This window comes from Pseudophryne corroboree, chromosome 1, assembly GCF_028390025.1.
Source record: "Pseudophryne corroboree isolate aPseCor3 chromosome 1, aPseCor3.hap2, whole genome shotgun sequence".
Taxonomy (NCBI): Eukaryota; Metazoa; Chordata; class Amphibia; order Anura; family Myobatrachidae; genus Pseudophryne; species Pseudophryne corroboree.
Genome location: NC_086444.1, coordinates 286,888,274 through 286,909,597, shown reverse-complemented (window position 1 = coordinate 286,909,597; position 21,324 = coordinate 286,888,274). Strand labels below are relative to the sequence as shown.

The window sequence follows — 21,324 nt, the reverse complement described above, 5'->3', positions numbered from 1 at the left end:
TCATTCGTCGCAGCAATCATCGCACAGAATAAGTAACTACAGGGCTGGTCTTGTTTTGCACAAAATATGTTTGCAGGTGCTCTGCTGCAGCGGCGTTCGCACTCCTGCAAAGCGAAAATACACTCCCCCGTGGGCGGCGACTATGCGTTTGCACGGCTGCTAACAGTATCTAGCGAGCGATCAACTCGGAATGAGGGCCATTGTTTTTGTGCCTTGACGTTGATGCATTGTTTTCGTACGGTAGAAAAACTGGATTTCAGGGTTTGATATATAGGTATGATATATATATATATATATATATATATATATATAGATAGATATATAGATAGATAGATATATATATAGATATGTAATAATGGAAGAATAAGACAAAGCAATGCAGAATCATTCTGGCTTCTTGCATAAGAAAGTAACATAGACATGACATTTTCAGATCTCATTTACTAAATAGACATATTTCAGTCGGAACAATGCAAAGCAAGGCCTGAGGACAATGACAATTCTCATGCACCAGTGAGTGGTTTGTTGTTGTTTTTTGGAGGGGGGAGGACATCTCATTCCTTGGTTTCAAGAAGCAGCTGCTGAATCTTAAGCAAAACTATGGTAGTGAATTTATATCCAAAACATCTGGAATCCCATCATTACAATAGAAGAGATATCATATATACGTCTCTCACATAGTTTTATATATGTTTATGAGCAAAAGACAAAGACAGCACAGGACAGCAGGCAGATCGGTGCTCATAGTCCCATAAGAAAAAAAAAAGATTAACTTTTGCCTCTGATGTAACAAAATCCATCTTGTAAGGGAGGCTTTATATGAGAAAGATAAAGCAAGTTAGTACATGGAAATCTCCACATCAGTGCAGAGGAGTTGGCTTGTGTCATACATGCAGTACACACAGTTTATGTATGTCTCCACAAACAGTGTACATGCAAGTGGGATATGCCATGTGCATGACAAGGGGTGCCACATGACAAGTTTGCCATCCATAGACAATGAAACATTCCAGTTATGAGCGGAAAACCCTGAAAGAGACAAAAGAAGAACTATATTAGCACATTTAAAATTAGGACATACTGTAATTAGAATATATAGGCCGGGATGCAATGAAGACCGAGTTTGGCGGCCATGCGGGATGCCGGCCGAACTCGGACGTTTTTTAAAGGGGCAATAGTGTACAAGGCTAAACCATGCCTTGTACATGATTGCCCCTTTAAAAAAAAGTCAGGGTTCAGCCGGTATCCCGCATGGTCGCCCAACTTGGACTTCATTACATCCCGCCAATTTTGTTAAGGGACTGAAAATTATTGAATGAAACATAAATCAATTGAAAGACAAAGGGCCTTTTGCTTCTAATGATAAAAAGTAATTTAAGAATTTAACAAAGTAATTGTGGAACTTGGAATGTGTGACTGTCTTATCCTTAATGCTGTAATCTCTCTGTACCATTCTCTACCAATAAGGGAAAAGAAGAGAAAAGATCTGTTCCGGTGCACAAATAGTAAATTGTTAAAATAAAATGTAACCTTTATTTTGTATTTTTAAAAATTTTTTGGTTCTAAATGTGAAGACATGTTTTATTACATGTCTGCAAGGTCTGACTGTTGCGAAATATTTAAAAAAGAAAGAACATGTAACATTGGTGTAATGACACAACAACACTGTGAATTAAAGCAAAAAATATTTATACAATAAACAATTATTAAAAACCTCTGAGCGTCTCTTTCGTGCCTGTCCTCTGCAATTTATGTCTCTGTGCAAACCCTTGTACTGTTTATCTGCTACAGGAGATAATATATATATTATTAAAGTATAGTATCAGTGTGCTTCTGTGGGCATTAAAGTATGTTACTTGAAGGGAGAGTTAGATACAATTGTGTCCCTTGTTAATCATAGGCTTATGACAAAGTATCACTTTTAGTACTCCTGTCAAAGACCTTGGCTCATTGCCCAGAAATTATGTTAAGAAGAATTTTGTAACACAGGGATCATCTGTATTGTGCAACTATTATTAAATGATCTCCCATAGAGTGCATTTAATGGGAAGTCATCATATTATCCAAATCCTGTTAATCCAAAAAGTGTTTTTAATACAGATAGGACCAATCTGTTGAATATTTATTTATATATGTGGGGGATTTCTCTTCCCCCCGGACATATAGAATAGTGGGAGATATAGATAGATATATGTATGAAATGTCTCTACCATATAGTGTCAGATTTAAAAAAATAATAAATAGAGACACACTTCACACATGGATTGGATCAGCCAGTCACCTCTCACATATAGTGTCAGGTGTCACTGTGTCATATAGAAATTTTTTTGACACATAGACCGGTGAAGAAATATATGTATATGGATATATGTATGGTGAAGTGTGGTTTGGAGTACCTCTTACGTATAGTATCAGATTTCACAGTAAAGACATACTTCTCATACGGGTTAGGTCAGCCAATAAATTCTCTCATATAGTGTCTGGTGTCATTCACATATACTTGACAATAGGTATTAGTGGATCATCTCTCACTTATAGTGTCAGATATAAGATCCATCTACCTCTCCATAATGATGGGTGTCACTCACATATACTGCCACAGTAAATGTTAGTGAATCATCTCTCACTTATAGTGTCAGATGTAAATCCACCTATATCTCAATAATGCTGTACCATATTTGGTTTCGTATTTAGAGTGGTAAGTATATTTTTAGAGAATAATTTATACATTAGCATCACCAAAACGGCATGACCCCATATAAAATATAATCCAATCTCCCAAAATCTCTCACTTATCTATGTCAGGCCCTATTGTATTAAAGTGAATAATATATACAATATTTTGTGGTAATCAGATATGTATATAAATGCTAGTATATAAGTTGCAAATTATTAAATTAATTGGTTCCCTTCTGGATTAACAGAAATCATCATGCCCATATCATACACAGTAAATTAACTGAAGAGTTTTTATTAGTATGCAGTTGCACAGATAGCCATGTGTGGATTTCCCTATTATATTTGGGAGTCACTTGGCTATTACACGTGGTCTGATCATTATGTTTAGCCAGATAAAATTATATATAATCGTCCGGGCAGTGAAATCCCTTGTCTATGGTATTCAAGATAGACTATTCTTGCATATATATCTAGCTCGTAGTGAGTGTTCTGAGTTCAATGATAGGTGATCATAGTAATCTCTGCCTATTTAAATTTCCACAGATCGCTCCACTGATATATATATTCATATTCTACTATAATCTCCATTGATACAATAAGCACTTTTGGTATAATATGCACATTTCAATTAGACATGAGAGACAGGTACGTAGAGACGTATATGTCTATATGTGAGAGGTGACTGGCTGATCCAATCCATGTGTGAAGTGTGTCTCTATTTATTATTTTTTGAAATCTGACACTATATGGTAGAGACATTTCATACATATATCTATCTATATCTCCTACTATTCTATATGTCCGGGGAGAAGAGAAATCCCCCACATATATAAATAAATATTCAACAGATTGGTCCTATCTGTATTAAAAACACTTTTTGGATTAACAGGATTTGGATAATATGATGACTTCCCATTAAATGCACTCTATGGGAGATCATTTAATAATAGTTGCACAATACAGATGATCCCTGTGTTACAAAATTCCTCTTAACATCATTTCTGGGCAATGAGCCAAGGTCTTTGACAGGAGTACTAAAAGTGATACTTTGTCATAAGCCTATGATTAACAAGGGACACAATTGTATCTAACTCTCCCTTCAAATAACATACTTTAATGCCCACAGAAGCACACTGATACTATACTTTAATAATATATATATTATCTCCTGTAGCAGATAAACAGTACAAGGGTTTGCACAGAGACATAAATTGCAGAGGACAGGCACGAAAGAGACGCTCAGAGGTTTTTAATAATTGTTTATTGTATAAATATTTTTTTCTTTAATTCACAGTGTTGTTGTGTCATTACACCAATGTTACATGTTCTTTCTTTTTTAAATATTTTGCAACAGTCAGACCTTGCAGACATGTAATAAAACATGTCTTCACATTTAGAACCGAAATTTTTTTTAAAATACAAAATAAAGGTTACATTTTATTTTAACAATTTACTATTTGTGCACCGGAAACAGATCTTTTCTCTTCTTTTCCCTTATTGTCTACTATAGGCACTCTTGCCTGATCTGTGGTAGCACCCCCACTTTCCGTATGATCGATTTTTACGGTATTTAGATTTGGGGTATCAAACCATTAATCATATATTTATATGTGATAGACATTGTTATTCCTGTGCAACAGTTCCCTTCTTTTTCCCCTTTTCCCTTACTCAAACCCATTCTCTACCAACCACTAATGGATTCATGTTCCACTGTGGCCACTAGGTGATCATTCAGACACTTCACCTTACACAAAATTGGGTACGGTATATTGTCAGTGATCATGTCAACATGGTCACAATGTGGACAATTCATTTGTAATGTATCCCTAACCCCTAAACTTAACCCAAACTTTAATGTTGGCATTTTCACTACAGTACGTCGACATGTCATACGTCTACATTTTGTCCATGTTGAGATTTTCCATTTTAACCATGTTAACATCATAACTAAACATTCATAATTATTGTAAACTATGTGACTGCATAACCACAAAATGAAGGCATTGTCTATTGTTACTGCTCTCAGTACAGAGGGCTGTAGACTGTAAGCTCTATTATCTAAATTGCATGGTAAAGCTTTAACAATGGGGATTTGGCCATACATCTTAAGATACCAGATACATTGGATCATAGGAAACGTAGCTTGAGAGGAAGTAGTAGGGTATGGCTTGGATCACAATGAATTAGGTATTCTACAATTCACAATGTCAACTAGTTTTATTATCTGATTCGTCAGCAAAATATGGCTATGGGGAGCTCAGTACACGAGTCCATAATAAAGTAAGGTCCAAAAGGCATAATTTCTAAACCTCTTGAAGGGTTAATGGTCCCGTTCCCCGCTGACAGGACACTAGTTCCTGAGGGAATTATTCACAAGCCTCACCATTACTGCCATTATGGAGGCATGAGGGTACGGAGATGCACGGCTTCTACATGGGGCGACTGGGTCTCCAGACACAGTACACAGTGCAGACACACAGCTTCTGAGGGGGCAAACTGAGTCTCAGTACACTATGTGTGTACACAGTACCCAGACTGGCACTGCAGACTTAAAAGGGGGCTGACTCCATTTTAGGCACAAAATGACCTCAACCAGTATAAAAATGAGTGGGAAGATCGTGCGCCATTGAAGGGGCGGGGCTTCACTATGAGCAGATCCAGCAGCTCACCAGCACCATTTTCCCTCTGCAGCTGACACAGACGCTGACTGACAGGGACACGCAGCTCCTCCAGAGAGACTCCAGATTACCTCAGCGGTACCAGGGGGTTATAGCAGGAGGGGAGCGATTATTAGTGTATTAGTTATTAGTGTACTGAGTCCCTAATACTTAGTACTTAGTCTGCGACCCAGCTAAGCTTGGCTTTAGTGGTAAGGGCGCTGTGTGCTGGCTCCATACTATCTCTGTGTTTCCTGGAAGGGCTCTTTGTGGGTCAATTGTGCATTTAACCTTTTCCTGTGTGTGTGTGCTGTCACGGTTACAGTATGTCAGGCAAAGAGTGTGTTTCATGTAAGGCACAGTGTTCCTCTTCTCCAGGGGGTTCCCTACTGTGTACTCATTGTAGTGTACCTTCCCAGGCTAGCAGGGCAGAGCCAGTATGGCTGGACTCCATTAAGGGAAATATTTCCAATATTTCTACTAAATTGTCCTGCAATAAGAAAGAGATGCAATACTTAAGACAATCAATGACTGAGTTTATGAAAAGAGACTCAGTACCCAAACCAGCATCTCAGTCCCCTGCCATTTGTCCGCAAAAATGTACTTTGGCCCATATCCTGCAGTCTGACTCTGATGATGAAGGGTCAGACATGGAGGAGGGGGAGGTGGACTCAGAGGTGGGGGAGGCTACTCTGTCACGGGGAATAGAGGCTCTCATAGAGGCTATCAGAAGTTCTGCATATCCCTGATACACCATACATACAGAGGAGACTGAGGAATCTCATTTTAATATGAAAAAATAAATCCTCAGCCACTTTTCCTGTGTCAAAGGAACTAAATACCCTGTTTGAAGAACCGTGGGTTAATCCTGATAGGAAATTTCAAATCCCTAAACGGTTGCTATTATCTTTTCCTTTTCCTCCTGAGGATAGGAAAAAATTGGAAAATCCACAGATAGTGGATGCATCAGTATCCAGGCTGTCACAAAAAATTGTATTGCCTGTCCAGGGTGCAGCTTTCCTGAAAGACACGGTTGATCGTAGAATTGAGACCTCACTCAAATCCTTGTATACAGCTGCTGGGGTGGCCCAGAGACCCACTATAGCATGTGTGTGGGTTACTAAAGCCATTACCAAATGGTCGGGTAACCTAATTGAGGGGTTAAATACCTTGCCTCAAGGGGAGATTATCTTACTCCTGCAACATATACAGGACTCTGCAAACTTTATGGTGGAAGCCATAAAAGAAATAGGCTTGCTTAATGCATGCACTACTGCTATGGCAGTGTCAGCACGCAGGGGCTTATGGCTACGCCAGTGGACTGCTGACACGGACTCCAGGAAAGGTGTGGAAGTCCTACCCTTCACAGGAGATGCCTTATTTGGAGATGAACTAGACAAATGGATCTTCAAAGCTACTGTGGGTAAGTCCACATATCTTCCTTCTGCAGCTCCCCCAGCCAGGAAGGCTTACTCAGGTTCCAATGTACAGTCCTTTCGGATGGCCAAGTTTAGGTGCAAAACCAGAGGTTCTTCTACAGCCACCAGAGGCGCTAGAGGTAAACCATGCAAATCAGCAACTTTCGGTTCTCAGGAATAGAGCTCAGGTTCGGCTTCCTCAAAGCCTTCAGCATGACGGTGGACCGTGATGCCTTGAAGACTGGCGGGTGGGAGCCCGACTAAAATTCTTCAGTCACATCTGGACAAGTTTGTGCCAGGATCCCTAGGTCATAGATCTTATTTCCCAGGGCTACAAAATGGAGTTCCAGGAGCTCCCACCTCACAGATTCTTCAAATCAGACTTACCAGTTTTGCAAGAGGCAAGTATAACTTTACAGGACGCCATTCAATAACTGGTACAGACTTAGGTCATTGTCTCAGTTCCACCTCATCTGCAAAACAAGGGGTATTATTCCAACTTGTTTGTAGTACCGAAACCGGACGGTTCAGTAAGACCGATTTTGAACCTCAAGTCATTGAACCCGTACTTACGAGTGTTCAAATTCAAGATGGAGTCTCTGAGAGAGGTTATCTCAGGTCTGGAGGAAGGGGAATTCCTAGTGTCTCTGGATATCAAGGATGCCTACCTTCACATTCCAATCTGGCCACCTTATCAGGCTTATCTATGGTTTGCATTGCAGGACTGTCACTACCAGTTCCAGGCCCCGCCATTTGGTCTCTCCACGGCACCGAGAGTGTTCACCAAAGTGATGGCAGAGATGATGTTTCTACTTCGCAAACAGGGACTGAACATAATTCCGTACCTGGATGATCTTCTGAAAAAGGCACCGTCCAGGGAGCGGTTGTTGGACAGCATTGGCCTCTCAACCAGACTACTCCTGGATCACAGGTAGATTCTGAACTTACCAAAATCTCACCTGGAACCAACGCAGAGGCCTTCTTTCCATGGAATGATATGCGACACAGAGTCTCAGAGAGTGTTCCTTCCCTTGGAGAAGGCTATGGTCCTCCAGTTGACGGTTCGGGCTGTCCTGAAGCCAACCCGGATCTCGGTGCATCTGTGCATTCACCTTCTGGGGAAAATGGTGGCCTCTTACGAGGTACTTCAGTATTGAAGGTTTTATGTGAAGCCCTTCCAGCTGGATCTGTTGGACAAATGGTCCGGATCGCATCTACGCATGCACCAGAGGAACCGTCTGTCGCCAAGAGCCAGGATCTCCCTTCTGTGGTGGCTACAGACTTCTCACCTCATCGAGGGTCAGAGGTTCAGGATTCAGAATTGGATTCTGCTAACCACAGATGCAAGCCACAGAGGTTGGGGAGCAGTCACCCAGTAGGCGCAGTTTCAAGGAAGATGTTCAAGTCGGGAAATCGTCCTTCCAATAAACATCCTGGAACTCAGGGCAATCTACAACGTCCTTCTGCAGGCCTCATCTCTACTTCGGAATCAGGCCATTCAAGTCCAGTCGGACAGTGTAACGGTGGTAATGTACATAAACCGACAGGGTGAAATGAAAAGCAGAGCAGCAATGTCAGAGGTGTCAAGAATTCTCCTCTGGGTGGAAAATCACGGCGTGGCGTTGTCGGCGGTATTCATTCCTGGAGTAGACAACTGGGAAGCAGACTTACTCAGCAGACACGACCTGCACCCGGAGGAGTGGGGACTCCACCCAGAGGTGTTCCGGTGATTGACCCATCGGTGGACACAGATTGACATGATGGCGGAGGTGTTCTGGTGATTGACACATCGATTGACACAGATAGACATGATGGCCTCTCGACTCAACAATAAGCTCAAGCGGTATTGTTCCAGGTAGAGGGACCCACAAGCAGTGGCAGTAGATGCTCTGACAACTCCGTGGGTCTACCAGTTCCTCCACTTCCTCTGATCCCAAGAATTGTAAAAAGAATAAAAAGGGAAAAGGTTCAAGCAATCCTCATTGCTCCGGACTGGCCACGAAGGGCCTGGTATGCAGTTCTTGTCAAGATGCTACTCGAAGATCCGTGGCCTCTACCTCTTCGCGAGGATCTTTTGCAACAGCGCCCGTTCATCTAGCAAGACTTACCATGGCTATGTTTAACGGCATGGAAGTTGAACGGCTGATTCTAGCCTGGAGAGGCATTCCTGACAAGGTCATCCTGACTATGATCCAAGCCAGGAAGGGGGTAACGTATAAACATTACCACTGTATATGGAAGAAGTATGTCTCTTGGTGTAATAGCAGACAATATTCTGCGGTGGAGGTTCATCTCTGACGTCTCCTGCTTTTTCTGCAGTCGGAAGTGGATGCGGGCCTACGTCTAGGCTCCATTAAAGTCCAGATTTCGGCCTTGTCTATTTACTTTCAGAAACTATTGACTTCTCTACCTGAGGTCGAGACGTTCTTGAAGGGTGTTTTGCACATCCAACCTCCCTTTGTGCCTCCCACGGCACCTTGGGATCTCAATTTGGTTCTGCACTTCCTACAATTGGACTGGTTTGAACCATTACAGGAGGTTGATGTAAAGTAAGCTTACGTGGAAGTCCGTCATACTGCTGGCCTTGGCTTCAGCAAGATGTATGTCGGAGCTGGGGCCATTGTCTTACAAGAGTCCCTACTTAATTTTCCATGAGGACAGGGCTGAACTCAGGACTCGTCAGCAATTTCTTCCTAAGGTGGTGTCCGCATTTCGCATCAACCAACCTATTGTGGTTCCGGTTGTTTCGGGCACCTCTGCTACTTCAAAGTCTTTGGATGTTGTGAGAGCTTTGAAGGTGTACGTAAAGAGGACAGCTCGTCATAGGAAATCGGATTCACTGTTCGTTCTTTATGATCCCAATAAAGCAGTCAATTGCACGCTGGATCAGGCTCACTATCCAGCATGCTTATTCCACGGCAGGCTTGCCGGTTCCAAAATCTGTACAGGCCCACTCTACTAGGTCGGTGGGTTATTCTTGGGTGGCTGCCCGGGGTGTCTCAGCTTTACAGCTCTGCCGAGCAGCTACTTGGTCAGGTTCGAATACGTTTGCGAATTTCTACAAGTTCGATACTTTGGCCTCTGAGGACCTTCAGTTTGGTCAATCAGTTCTGCAGGATCCTCAACCCTCTCCCACCTGGTTTGGGAGCTTTGGTACTTTCCCATGGTACTAAATGGATTCCCAGTATCCCCTAGGACGTAAGAGAAAATAGGATTTTAATTACCTACCGGTAAATCCTTTTCTCGTAGTCCATAGGGAATACTGGGCGCCCGCCCGGTGCTTCGTTCTTCCTGCACTGTTACTTGGTTCAGTAATGCTGTTTGGTTCAGCGGTAGCTGTTCCTAGTTTCATGTCTGGTTAGCATGGCTTTCCTCTTGTTTTGTGAGTGCTGGTTCGAAATCTCACCACTTTCCTTTTCTATATCCTTCTCTCAAAGTATGTCCGTCTCCTCGGTCACGGTTTCCTAGACTGAGTCTGGTAGTAGGGGCATAGAGGAAGGAGCCAGCACACACTATCAAATTCTTAAAGTGCCCAAGGCTCCTAGTGGACCCATCTATACCCATGGTACTAAATGGATTCTAAGTATCCCTTATGGACTACGAGAAAAGGATTTAACGGTAGGTAATTAAAATCCTATTTTTAATGTTTGATACAGTTTATACTATACAGCCTATACTATAGACCATCTATAGTGTAAAATGTTAAATATTATTACTGTTTTCCATACAGTATCCAGGGTATAAAAAGACCAATGTTAACATTAATGTCCAGGGTTATTACCAGATTCTTCTACCGCTCCCCCAGACTCCCCAACTGCACACTGGCATCCTCCTCTCTTTATGTGCCCTTGACTAAACAATGTGGTTCCCGGCCAACGGGACGACCGATGGAACAATACAGTACATTGGCTGTCCCGTACACACTGAACGATATAGCACATGAATGATCTATATATTGTTCAGTGGCCTCATCCAGAAGCATGCTGCCATTGCAAATACCTTCTACCTACATTGCAGGCAGATTTGAAGATGCGATGAACGCTGCACTGGAGCATGTGATGTGATGTGGATGATTTGTCATTTCGATTCGGCTCAAAATATCGAATCATCCTATATATTATCTTGTGTGTACCCAGCTTTGCTTGCAGAGTATTCATGATGATGGAAGATAACTGTTTAGACTCAACTTTATGAGGCAGGTAACAGAAGCTAAGCCTGAGCCACTCACAGTATGCTGGGACCTTCCCCAGCTTATCATACAGATGTTGGGTGTTTTCTCCGGTAGGTGAGAGTTTGTAGAACCACTGTCTTTATTGTATCTATTATTAGGCTTCACAGTATATATATATATATATATATATATATAAGTATATATATATATATATATATGTTTTAATTGCGAGAAAAAAATCTGCATTTACAGTAAAATTATAAATTTTCTTGTCATTACTAATATCAGTAACTGGCTGATGTTGACAGTCACTGTCACATGATGTCATATTACCCAATAAAGAAATACATTGTACTTTATTACTAGTTTTGTGAATGTGTTATTTTTTTAACTACAGATGCAGTTCTTTTTAGGTGACCAATGTAATAGTTTCAGAGGAACAACCTATCTGCATGTTGAACACTGCCGCACGACTAGTGAAACAGAACTGAGGGTGCAGAGTTACTGTAGCTCAATATGGTACATCCACCGCACTCCAGCTGTGGCTGGATTTTGCCATTTTTCTAAAATAAATGTACTTTTTCTGTAAGAGTAATTTTGTGACTCTAACAGTACCATTTAAACTCACTCGTCTGAGTCCTTTTTGCTTTCTTCAATGTATGCAATAGATTCAGATCTGAGACGATTTGTGACTTCATAGGTTCGCAGTGTGACTCCAAAAATATCTTCATGGTACCTATTGTCATCCTGAAATAAAAGGCAATGTCAGTAATTCATTTCATATCTGCAGATGACATGTACAGGTTTGGTTAATCACAACCATAGCCAAGTTTCAGTTCTTCACCTGCTCCAATATAATGATTTGAAACTTGCCTCTAATAGTAGCACTTTGTGCATCTCTTATAACATTCAACACTAGTGTGCTAGTGGAGAAGTTGCCCGTGGCAACCAATCAGTGTTGAAGTAACATTTATCAAGTGCATTCCATAAAATTATAGGTAACAGCTTAGTTGCCATGGGCAACGTCTCCACTGGCTCACTTCTCCACTCTTATCACTGCTTCATACATCTACCCCTAAGTTTTTTGTGCTATTATCTAAATAATGGAAAATCAAGAGTCAAGTTTGGTGATACAACTAGTAGAAACCTAGGCAGTTGCCCAGGGCTCCAGGGTTTAAGGGGTGCCAAAAGCATTTGAATTTGCCCACCAGCTGTGTTGTCAGTTCCTGCAGCCAGACATGCTGTTACTGTGGGGGTTATTCAGAGTTGTGAGCAAACCAAAAAAGTTAGCAATTGGGCAAAACCATGTGCACTGCAGGCGTGGCAGATGTAACATGTGCAGAGGGAGTTAGATTTGGGAGGGGTGTGTTCAAAATGAAATCTAAATTGCAGTGTAAAAATAAAGCAGCCAGTATTTACCCTGCACAGGGACAATATAACCCACCCAAATCTAAATCTCTTTGCACATGTTACATCTGCCCCACCTGCAGTGCAACATGGTTTTGCCCAATTGCTAACTTTGTTGGTTTGCTAACAACTCTGAATAACCTGCTGTACAGTATATCTATAAGATATATTGAATGGAACGGGTGATACATCTTTTAGTATGTACTATACCTATCTTCAGACATCATGACAGATCTGCATAAGAAAATGATACCCCTTTTCCACTAGCTCCTTAAAACACGGGTAAATGCTCGGGGGCGCGCATTTACCCATGTTTTTCCCAAGTGGAAAAGGGTCCCCCTGCAAATTCCCGGATCAAGTGATCCGGGAATCCTACCTGGGTAGCTAGCCGGGTTGAACACGTGTTCAACTCGGCTAGCTGTCTAGTGTGAACGGGAGCCGTGTCGAGGCGACATGGCTCCCGTTCACAGTGTATGGGAGGGCGGCGCTGGGAGATCATGTGATCTCCCAGCGCTGCCCCTTCTGCGTCACTAGCACTGTCACCAACCCGGCAATATGCAGGGTTGGTGAGCGCTGTGTGAAAGGGGACTGTAGCACGGGTCGCAGCCGTGTCAGGCGACACGGCTGCGACCCGTGCTGCTAGTGGAAAAGGGGTATGATTAAGCATGTGGTTCAGGAGACCTGAGTTATAAGGCATGGTAGCAGATTAAACATATGGATTAAAGTGAAGACAAGAGGAACAAACTGGAGGCACAATAGACATCAGGGAGTTAGGCAAGATGGCAAAGAAGACATGGGAGAAACAATAAAATTAACGAATGTGTAAGTAAAGGATTAGGAGGGAGATAAGGTATCTGGAAGAAAAGATGATTGGGAGAAGATGCTATATACTGTAGTTGCTATCTAGTTTCTTTATTGGAAAGCTCACTAGAACACTCTCTGTATCAGAGGAATGTGAGAACAATGCCAATTTAGTACCCATCAATCATAAAGACTTCAGACAGTACCAGTGTGGTGTGAGTCTATATAGGATGCGGTCAATTTGCCGGCTGTTGGGATCCTGGCGGTCAGGATACCAACGCCGGAATTCCGCCAGCCGACAATGTCACCAGCCAGAATCTTGGCACAGCCGGGCTACTCCCACTCGTGGGTGTCCACGACCCCATAGAGTGGGAATAGATCCAGTGGCGAGCACAGCGTGGTGAGCGCAGTGAGCCCGCAAGGGGACTCTTTGCGCTCACCACGCTGCCGGCATTCTGGCCGGTAAATCATACTGATTCCTACTGTAAATGTATACTCACCCTCAGCTTACTGATGAAGGCTCCTGCCTCTTCAGTGCTCATGTTCCCACGCTGTTTCACAATGTGTTGCAGACTTTTGAGAACGTCACCGGCCATATTGACATCGCCACATACAAATACATGACCTCCTTGCTCCTTCAGAGCTTTGAAAGTTACCTCAGAGAGCTGTTCACGGAGGACATCTTGCACATATTTCTGTAATTCAAAATAAATGTGTGTCATTTAGACTGCTCTATGCTGCACATTACAGAAGTACTGTAAAGCCACATATGGTACATGTTTATCACATGGCTTTTTATTTTAGTACAGTACATTAAATAATAATATACCTTAACAATTCTGAGAAAAATAACCTGTCCTATACAATCATTCTGCACATCACGGGGCTGATGCAGACTAAGTACTATGCCAGTTTGTGTAGTGTATCCTGTGTGAATGCACACTGCACATGCTCAGAAAGCAAATGCACACAAGTGCACCTACAGTATGCAGACATGCACACATTTTGCACATATCAGAGATTGTGACCGGAGATGCAGTATGGGGGAGAGAAGGGAAGTTCTCACTTATAAAATGCTCCGTAAATGTTGTATTCATGCAAAAATGAAGGTATATACGCCTGTTTGAATGTGTATCTTTTGCACCTACTGCAGTACTGATGACGCAAATATAAAATTTTTACCATGTACTTTTAAAGCAATTTAAGACCATTTTGCTACTCTACTTATCAAACAAACTTTGCGCAAGCCTCTGAAATCCTCCACGTATCTCAAGACCTACTGTATGATTAAAAGGCTGTGTCTAGTCCCACTATGACAGGAGGAACCCCATGGCATAGCTTCCATGTTTCATTGGGATCAGTCCAACCTGCAAAGCCTGGTGCTGGTTATCTCACATTGTAGGGGGACAAACTCAGGTTGACTGGGGTCTGGCTGAAGTACTTGTGGTGGTGGGGAGTATTTATTTACCATAACTTCTTTTCCATTCTTTTCAATTGGTTTTCTGCATGTACAGCACACGTTGCAAAGCCTATTAAAATGCATGAGCCATTGAAGAAAAAGGAGCTATATTTTTAAAACAAATCCCCATTTCCAAATTCTTATTCCAAAACGCTACATTTCATTAAATTTAGGAGAAAAACACTATTTGCTAGATTACAATTTGACCAATGAACATAATCAACCTTTCGAGATAGTGGAATGACACAGTTAGTGCTCTGAACCTAGCCTAACACACCCCAAGTCATAGGTTACTCAGGAAATTAAATTACCTTTAATTTGTCACTCAACAAATTAACTTGATGAGCAAATATGTCCCTAACCACATATATACTCATTATAGTTTGGTTCCGACTACCTTTGGTTTATTTGGTTCCCGGGAATATGCTGTGAACAGTTCTTTAAACACCCCTTTGTTCCTCACAAGCATGGCCTCCTCTTTGTAGATGTGATCAATTTTGGATTCCCGGCATCCAAAGACAAGGATCATTGGACAAGGTTTCAGTCCTAAAAAATAAGTCAGTCAACCATCATTTTCTGTACGTAAGTAAAATTGTTAAGTGTATCCTAAAACTCATAAAAGATCATTCTTGTTAGTACATTAGAATCCAAAACGGCATACTTTAATTCCAACCAGTGATGAGTATTTCGTAGAAAGGTTATGTACAGCACTATGGAGGCAGTTGAAGGAGATTCCTAAATTGTCTAAAGAACTGTCCTTGTCTGGACTTTTTCCACCATGTTGGCATATTCCTAGTACAGAGTAGGTGTGTTTATCTAAATAAAACAATAGTTTTATAGTACAAGTGTTATGTATTTTTTCAGACTGAATCAACATTAAATAAATTATCCTTTCTAAAGACAATAGAGGAAGGCTATAAAGAATGTGTATTCTATACAGAAGTCACACAAGGAAAATACTTTTCAGGACTATAAAAGGACACTCTGTTACATCAATGACATGTTGAAGACATGTTTAGACCCCTCCCCCCAATCAGGGGTATTTTAAGAGAGGAGAGAGTAGAGGTCCCATGTGGAAGCTCCATGCGGGCCCCCTCCTCTCTGGCAGCGACAGAAGCAATGTAGACTCTGGCTTTGTGCCAGAGTCTGCTGTGCATGCGTAGGTCTCCGGGAACATGCGCAAATCACTGAAAAAATGGTTGGGACGCCATTTTCCTGGTGATTTTTGTCTGCAACACCGGCTGCCATGAGACTCCAGAGGGGTAAGTATAATTAAATGGGTGCAGGGAGTTCGGTGTTGGGCCCATGTGCACCGCACCCTCTACCCATTATAGATACGCCAATGCCCCTTGCTGTCTTTGACTACATGCTATGTCTGATTTTGTCACATGGTTATGTAGAAAAATATTGATATATGACATATATAATTAACGATTACATTAAGGAAAATATTTTTTTCTAGAAAAATGAAATGCCCACCTTTGTGCTGCATATCATAGAGACGTTGCTGCCAGAAGCTCCTGAAGGGTGCAATGCCAGTGCCAGGACCGATCAGGATGCAGGGCACGTGTGGATCTTGTGGCATGTGGAAACTTGCAGCACTGTCCAGAAGATAGTAACAGAGAGATGATGAAAGGTTAGCTGACGAGGATATGCTTGCTTTGTGAGCTTAGCTGTATTATTCATATGTTGGTTTTATAAGTTAATACAAAATTATTACTTGTCTTTCAATCAGTAGCAAATTCACGCATTTTTGTGTATCTATGAGTGGTTCTTAGTTGGTCGGATCTTGGCCAGACCTCTGTGTCCATAAAATGGGCATTTCTGGCCACAACTGGGCTGCAATGTTGTGGACGCACGTAGAAGTGTTGTGGACTAGTAAATCAAGTTTCTCACTATTCTGAGGTGCGTGCACAGAGAAGGGAAGCCAGTGATCTCTTGCACCCAGCTACTAATGTTGAAAGCTGCGGCTGTGGGCAGAAAAACAGTGGGCGGTGCGGCTTTCCACTTAAAGCCGTATGGATAAGCATCTTTACATAAGGTAGCAAATCTGCCTGCCATGGCTGACGGTACTTTGCCGCACGTTTTGCATGCGACTCAGAAACCCTGTAAATGGTTGTCCCTGGCATGAATTTACCACTGATGGAGCAATGGCCGCCCTATTGACCGTACATAGGGCCTAATTAGTATAAACAAAATGGCCATGACATAAAAATGGGCAATTCTAGCAAAATAAATAACGCCTTATTTAAAATGACATTATCTGCCAGGCCAGCCAATGCAAAAAAGGTCTGGCAGTGAGTACTGACTATTGGATGCAAAATACATATCTCAGCACTGCACATGCACCAGTACATGCACACACAGTGAGATAGGAAGGCTGACGTCAGATGCCAAACAGAGAGGACTCTAAGTCAGAGTCAGACAGACATTATAGTAAAGGTAAGCAAATTCACTGCTGTTTCCACCAATGTTTTAATGTGTTATTATGCAGAACGCCATCAAGAAAATGTTTACACATTTTGAACTGGGAGTCAATTGACTTGCGGTGAAAGTTTTGCATTTTTTTTTAAGTAACTTAAAATGACCCAAATATATGCTATTACCCATTATATAATACCCCTAATTAAGTGGAACATTTATTTTACACTATAAAAAAAATAGCTTTCTGTAATTTTTTCAGTGTTTTAGAATAATGCATCTAGCAGCCATCTGACACATTTTAAGAACCCCAAAATACTTTTTATGGGCAATAATAGACTTCTATACTGTTATATTAGTTTGTCTTGTTTTGGGGTACAGGCAGATTTCCCCATTTTCACCTATACTTAACACCTGTATCGGCCAAATGACAATTTTGATATTATCTTATTGAATTGCCCTATAAATGGGAGCGCGCATAGTGGCGATATCCGGAACCTTTGTGAGATAAGTGCATTAAGGTGTCATGGCTAATTGAATCCCCCCTAAGTGTATACTGAGATAAAACCAGTAAGGTCGGTTGTTCAATACTTTGGGCAGAATGGAAGAATAATAACTGAAGAATCCGGAAGCATTGTGACATTGGTTCTAGATTAGTACCAGTTCATGAAGAGGAGTTAAGTAAGGCAAAGCTATGATGCCAAGAGTCAGGTTTAATTTTGAGGGCTCTTTTTAAAGTATAAGGTGAGGAATTCTAATAGCTCATGGTGGTGAATGGAAAAGATGTACAGAGAATGCGATGGGTGTATAAGAAAAACCTAAAACGTAGTTTGGCCTTTTGGCATCATGGCATACAAAGTGATCTCTTGGCCTATGGTAGTTTAGTTTAATATGACGGTGATAATGCAGTGTAGCTCTTGTGAGTTAACACGTCTGCTGGATGGATACATTTACTATCAGCCTGGTACTTTGGGGTGACAGTGTTGGTTAGTGTACGCTGCTTTTAAACTTTCAAGTGAGAAAGTGTTAAGTAATAATTGAAGGTAATTGCCTTCCCACAGTACTAGGACAGTATTCTACAGTATGTTCACATACCTACCAACCGTTCCCACCAGGGGCGTTTCAACAGAGGAGGGGGCCCGTGTGCACCTCCGGGTGGGCCCGCTCCTCAGGAAGGCGCTGTAGACTCCGGCATTGCGCAGGTCTCAGGAAACATGGTGCCCGCCATGATCCGGAGACCAATTTGGCTACCGTGCATGCGCGGCGGCCATTTTGGTGGCATTTTCCTGACGCTGGACTCTGGAAAGGTATGTATTAAAATGGGTGCAGTGTGTGCGGTGTGGGCTCCCCCTGGACCGAGGGGCCCGTGTTCACTGCACACATTGCACCCATTACAGAAATGCCAATGGTTCCCACTGCAGATGGACAGCCCAGATTGTTGGGAAGCATCACACAATTAGGACATTCATCCTGAATTTGTCCAAAAATCTCTTAGTTGGATTTGTCCTAAGTTCTCTTAGTAAATCTGGACCATGCCATAAAATGTAAAACTAGCATTACTAACAGTCCATTTCTTGTCTACACATGTATCAGTGTGTGAACAGGATGGTTGTATGGGTTGGGGTCGGGTGACAGACACCAGGATCTCGGCCGCCAGGATGCCGGCAGGGGGTGAGCGCAACAAAGGCCCTTGCGGGCTTGCTGTGCTCACCACGCTGCAGGCTCGGTGGCTCGCTGTGATCGCCACAGGTTTTATTCTCACTCTATGGGTGTCATGGACACCCACAAGTGGGAGTAGCCCGGGCCCCCGCTGGCATCCTGGCGGCTGGGATCCCGACCGCCGGTCACCTGACTACATCCCGGTTGTACTATGATTAGTTTTCATTGCTTGCTACCTCTGTACTGGGGCCACGGGTACTATTCTGACAAGGCACTATGGGGGTAATTCAGACCTGATCGTAGCAGCAATTGTTAGCAGTTGGGCAAAACCATGTGCACTGCAGGTGGGGCAGATATAACATGTGCAGAGAGAGTCAGATTTGGGTGGGTTATTTTGTTCCTTGCAGGGTAAATACTGGCTGCTTCATTTTTACACTGCAATTTAGATTTCAGTTTGAACACACCCCACCCAAATGTAACGCTCTCCGCACATGTTATATCTGCCCCCATCCCTGCAGTGCACATGGTTTTGCCCACCTGCTAACAAAGTTGCTGCTACGATCAGGTCTGAATTAGGCCCTATGTGTGTGGAACTGAACTTGTCCATGCACCATGTGATGAAACCCATTGACATGGGTTTTGCCTATGTAGTCTGGCTTCCTCCCACAGTGCAAAAGGCAACTTATTGTCAGTGTATTAGAGAATTTGGACTTCAAGCTTCACTGGTGCAGAGACTGATGAAACAACCTCTGAGAAGGGTTTCATATTATGTTGCTGCTATTTCAATAAAGGTTAATAATAATAATAATAATAATAATTACTACAATAACACACCCTCTTACAAAACACGGAACAACTTCATCTGGCTGTATTCTGTTAAGCCATGAGGAGCAGACACCATGATGCATGGGCCCATCACCATCTAAAAGAAAACAAATAAATACATATCCAGCTATTATGTCAAAATATCTATAGTTATACTATTATATTGGAAATACTGAAATGTTACATAGTTTTATGATGCTACAATAAAATAAAAGTTTCATTCAATGTTATTTCCTAATTGTTTCTAAAAACAAACTAATATGAATCACGGTTTACGCAATGTTCTTAAATAAGCCATGCTCCAATCATTACTATAATACAGTAACTTTTCTGGCTATTTGAGTGGTATCATGGAGGTACGAGCAAAACCAAATGTTTTCTGTACCGTAATACCTGGAATCTGCCCATATGGGTTACCTGCATCTGCCAGGTGCTTGTTGTAACTTGCTAAGGGGTAAGAAACATGACTACTACTATTTTTTTAAACTGAATTTTTACAGGTCAGCTGTGATCTATAGTTACAATCGCAAGTGTAAGACTATCATAACCCAACCCATATAGGGTTTCTATCAGCACCTAGTGTAACATACATAATAGCCAACACGTTATATTAAGCTTGATATAATAATATAGGGAGGCATTTGATATGCCGGCTGTCGGGATCCCGGCGTTCAGCATACCGGCAACTATTCTCCCTCTTGGGTGTCTATGACTCCCCTGGAGGGAGAATAAATAGCGTGGCGTGCCACCGTGCCCGCAAGGGGCTCTTTTGTGCTCACCCTGCTGCTTGCATGCTGCCGGTCCTGATCCAGGCGCCGGTATGCTGAGCGCCGTGATCCTAAGCGCTGGCATAACGTACTACACCCGATAATATATAATAGCAATTGCCATGAATAATGTCTCTCGATGTCAGACTAGTAAAATAAATAGATAGATAGATAGATAGATAGATAGATAGATAGATAGATAGATAGATAGATAGATAGATCGATCGATAGATGGGATGCCGGCAGTTATGTGACCAATGCCAGAATCCAGAAACTACTCAGAACACAGACAGCCGACATCCCAAAGGTAAGTATTGGGGTACCTATTAGGGATAGGGCCAGGGGCGGGGGGAGGGTTAGGGTTATGCTCCAGGGGGGTTAGGGTTAGGCACTTGGGGAAGGGTATTACAGGTGTGGCAGTGAAAGTGGTTGCATACACAGACACTCATCTGCTCATACTGGAAGCATACATGGACAGAGAAACGGTTCCTGACAAAGGGCTAATACAAGTTTGGATGGTGCATCTACAGACGCACCAATCGGTATTTTAGTGACTATGGGTGCTGACAGTGGGCATCTGGGTCTATACACATTTGGAACAACTGCTGTTTCACCAGAGAAGGGCTCTGTAGCGGCACTAGCATAAGGTCACAGATGGGCTACGCAGCTGCATCTCCATCCCTTGCTGAATCAGGCCCATAGTTTGCCCTGTTAAGAGGATAAAGTGCAACTGATTGTGTTGTGTTAAAATGGGTGGGCAACAGCTTGTCTGCCTGATGGTAGAATACAGATGCCTGCGAGCTCGCAAGTAAGAAATGAAAGCTTACCTCTTGTATGATAGGACACAACAGCAACAGTGAGGTGAACCTCGTCAGGGTTCATGTCAGGAGAGGAGCTGATGGAGTAATAACGAGGCTGCAGCAGGGGAAGCTGTGTGAGCAGCAGAGATGACGGCATCTGCACTGAGGGGAACTCTTCTAGCACCTCAACAATAGTAGGGTTTTTGTACCACTTCCATTCTTCATATTCTTGTAAGCCCTAGGCAACCAAGAAAAGAATA

The 21,324-nt window shown here is 42.4% G+C and overlaps 1 protein-coding gene across 5 annotated transcripts in view; it reads right to left on the bottom strand.

Annotated features, from left to right (window-relative positions):
- Positions 1–426: 426 nt before the first annotated feature.
- The window catches only part of NOS1 (nitric oxide synthase 1), a 460,601-nt gene continuing 439,703 nt past the window's right edge, over positions 427–21,324 (bottom strand). For 4 of the 5 annotated variants that reach the window (XM_063964335.1, XM_063964332.1, XM_063964331.1 and 1 more), the window contains exons 23-29: positions 21,092–21,302; positions 19,507–19,594; positions 16,072–16,193; positions 14,990–15,138; positions 13,634–13,828; positions 11,554–11,672; positions 427–1,029 (exon numbers count right to left, since the gene is read on the bottom strand). In XM_063964335.1, coding sequence (XP_063820405.1) covers positions 1,014–1,029; positions 11,554–11,672; positions 13,634–13,828; positions 14,990–15,138; positions 16,072–16,193; positions 19,507–19,594; positions 21,092–21,302 — 900 coding nt within the window. In that variant the 3' untranslated portion in view covers positions 427–1,013. Of the gene's footprint in view, positions 1,030–11,540; positions 11,673–13,633; positions 13,829–14,989; positions 15,139–16,071; positions 16,194–19,506; positions 19,595–21,091; positions 21,303–21,324 lie in introns of all 5 variants that reach the window. The other variant, XM_063964336.1, reaches the window with a different exon arrangement.